Source organism: Octopus bimaculoides, chromosome 20, assembly GCF_001194135.2.
Source record: "Octopus bimaculoides isolate UCB-OBI-ISO-001 chromosome 20, ASM119413v2, whole genome shotgun sequence".
NCBI classification, from domain to species: domain Eukaryota; kingdom Metazoa; phylum Mollusca; class Cephalopoda; order Octopoda; family Octopodidae; genus Octopus; species Octopus bimaculoides.
In genome coordinates this window covers 44,595,168-44,596,050 of record NC_069000.1, presented here as the reverse complement: position 1 = coordinate 44,596,050, position 883 = coordinate 44,595,168, and the positions used below count along the sequence as shown (strand labels likewise).

Genomic DNA, 883 nt, shown 5'->3' with positions numbered 1-883 from the left:
GTCAGTTGCTACGACGAGGGTTCCAGTTGTACCCTTAACGTAGTTCTCGGGGAGATTCAGCGTGACACAGTGTGACAAGGCTGGCCCCTTTGAAATGCAGGTACAACAGAATCAGAAAGAAAGGGTGAGAGAAAGTTGTGGTGAAAGAGTACAGCAGGGTTCGCCACTACCCCTGCCGGAGCCTCGTGGAGCTTTAGGTGTTTTCGCTCAATAAACACTCACAACGCCCGGTCTAGGAATCGGAACCGCGATCCTACGACCGCGAGTCCGCTGCCTTAACCACTGGGCCATTGCGCCTCCACTCTCGGACTATACTCACCCAAAAACTGGCTGGTGTGATGTCATCGTTCTGCAGACTTGTACTCGGCTTCGCAAACACTACTAAATTATATTGGAATGTGTTGCCCGTCTCGATGCCGTCCTCCAGAAATATGGCGCCGCCCATGATGTCATAGACAACATTGTGTTCAACCAGCGTGTTGTGTGAACCGTGAACGTTTATGGCACGGTTGAACGAACGGTGAACGGAGCAGCCACGTACATAGGACTTACTCATATCACCGTTCAGGTGGAAATGTATCGGGTACCTACCCAACCGGAACGCCTGTCCAGCGAAGGTTACTTCAATGTAGGACAGATGCGCTACAGCTAGGTTCTTGTCACGCACTGGAGCGTGGAGCATAATCTGCGCTCCGAACTCGTCGCTGCCCATTTCTTCGCCGAATCGACCCTGGAAACAGGTTTGCGTTGCAAATTCTCCTATATACAGATAAAAGTATATATATATATTTATGAGTATAAGTGGTATGTATGGTCTGTATAATACACCCCACCCCATATATATATATATATATATATATATATATATATATATATATATATA

General features: G+C 47.3%; 1 protein-coding gene across 1 annotated transcript in view; it reads right to left on the bottom strand.

Moving 5' to 3' along the window:
* The window catches only part of LOC106870093 (fibrocystin-L), a 69,646-nt gene that overhangs the window by 27,028 nt on the left and 41,735 nt on the right, over positions 1-883 (bottom strand). The window contains exon 32 of the mRNA XM_052974982.1: positions 320-759. Coding sequence (XP_052830942.1) covers positions 320-759 — 440 coding nt within the window. The remainder of the gene's footprint in view (positions 1-319; positions 760-883) is intronic.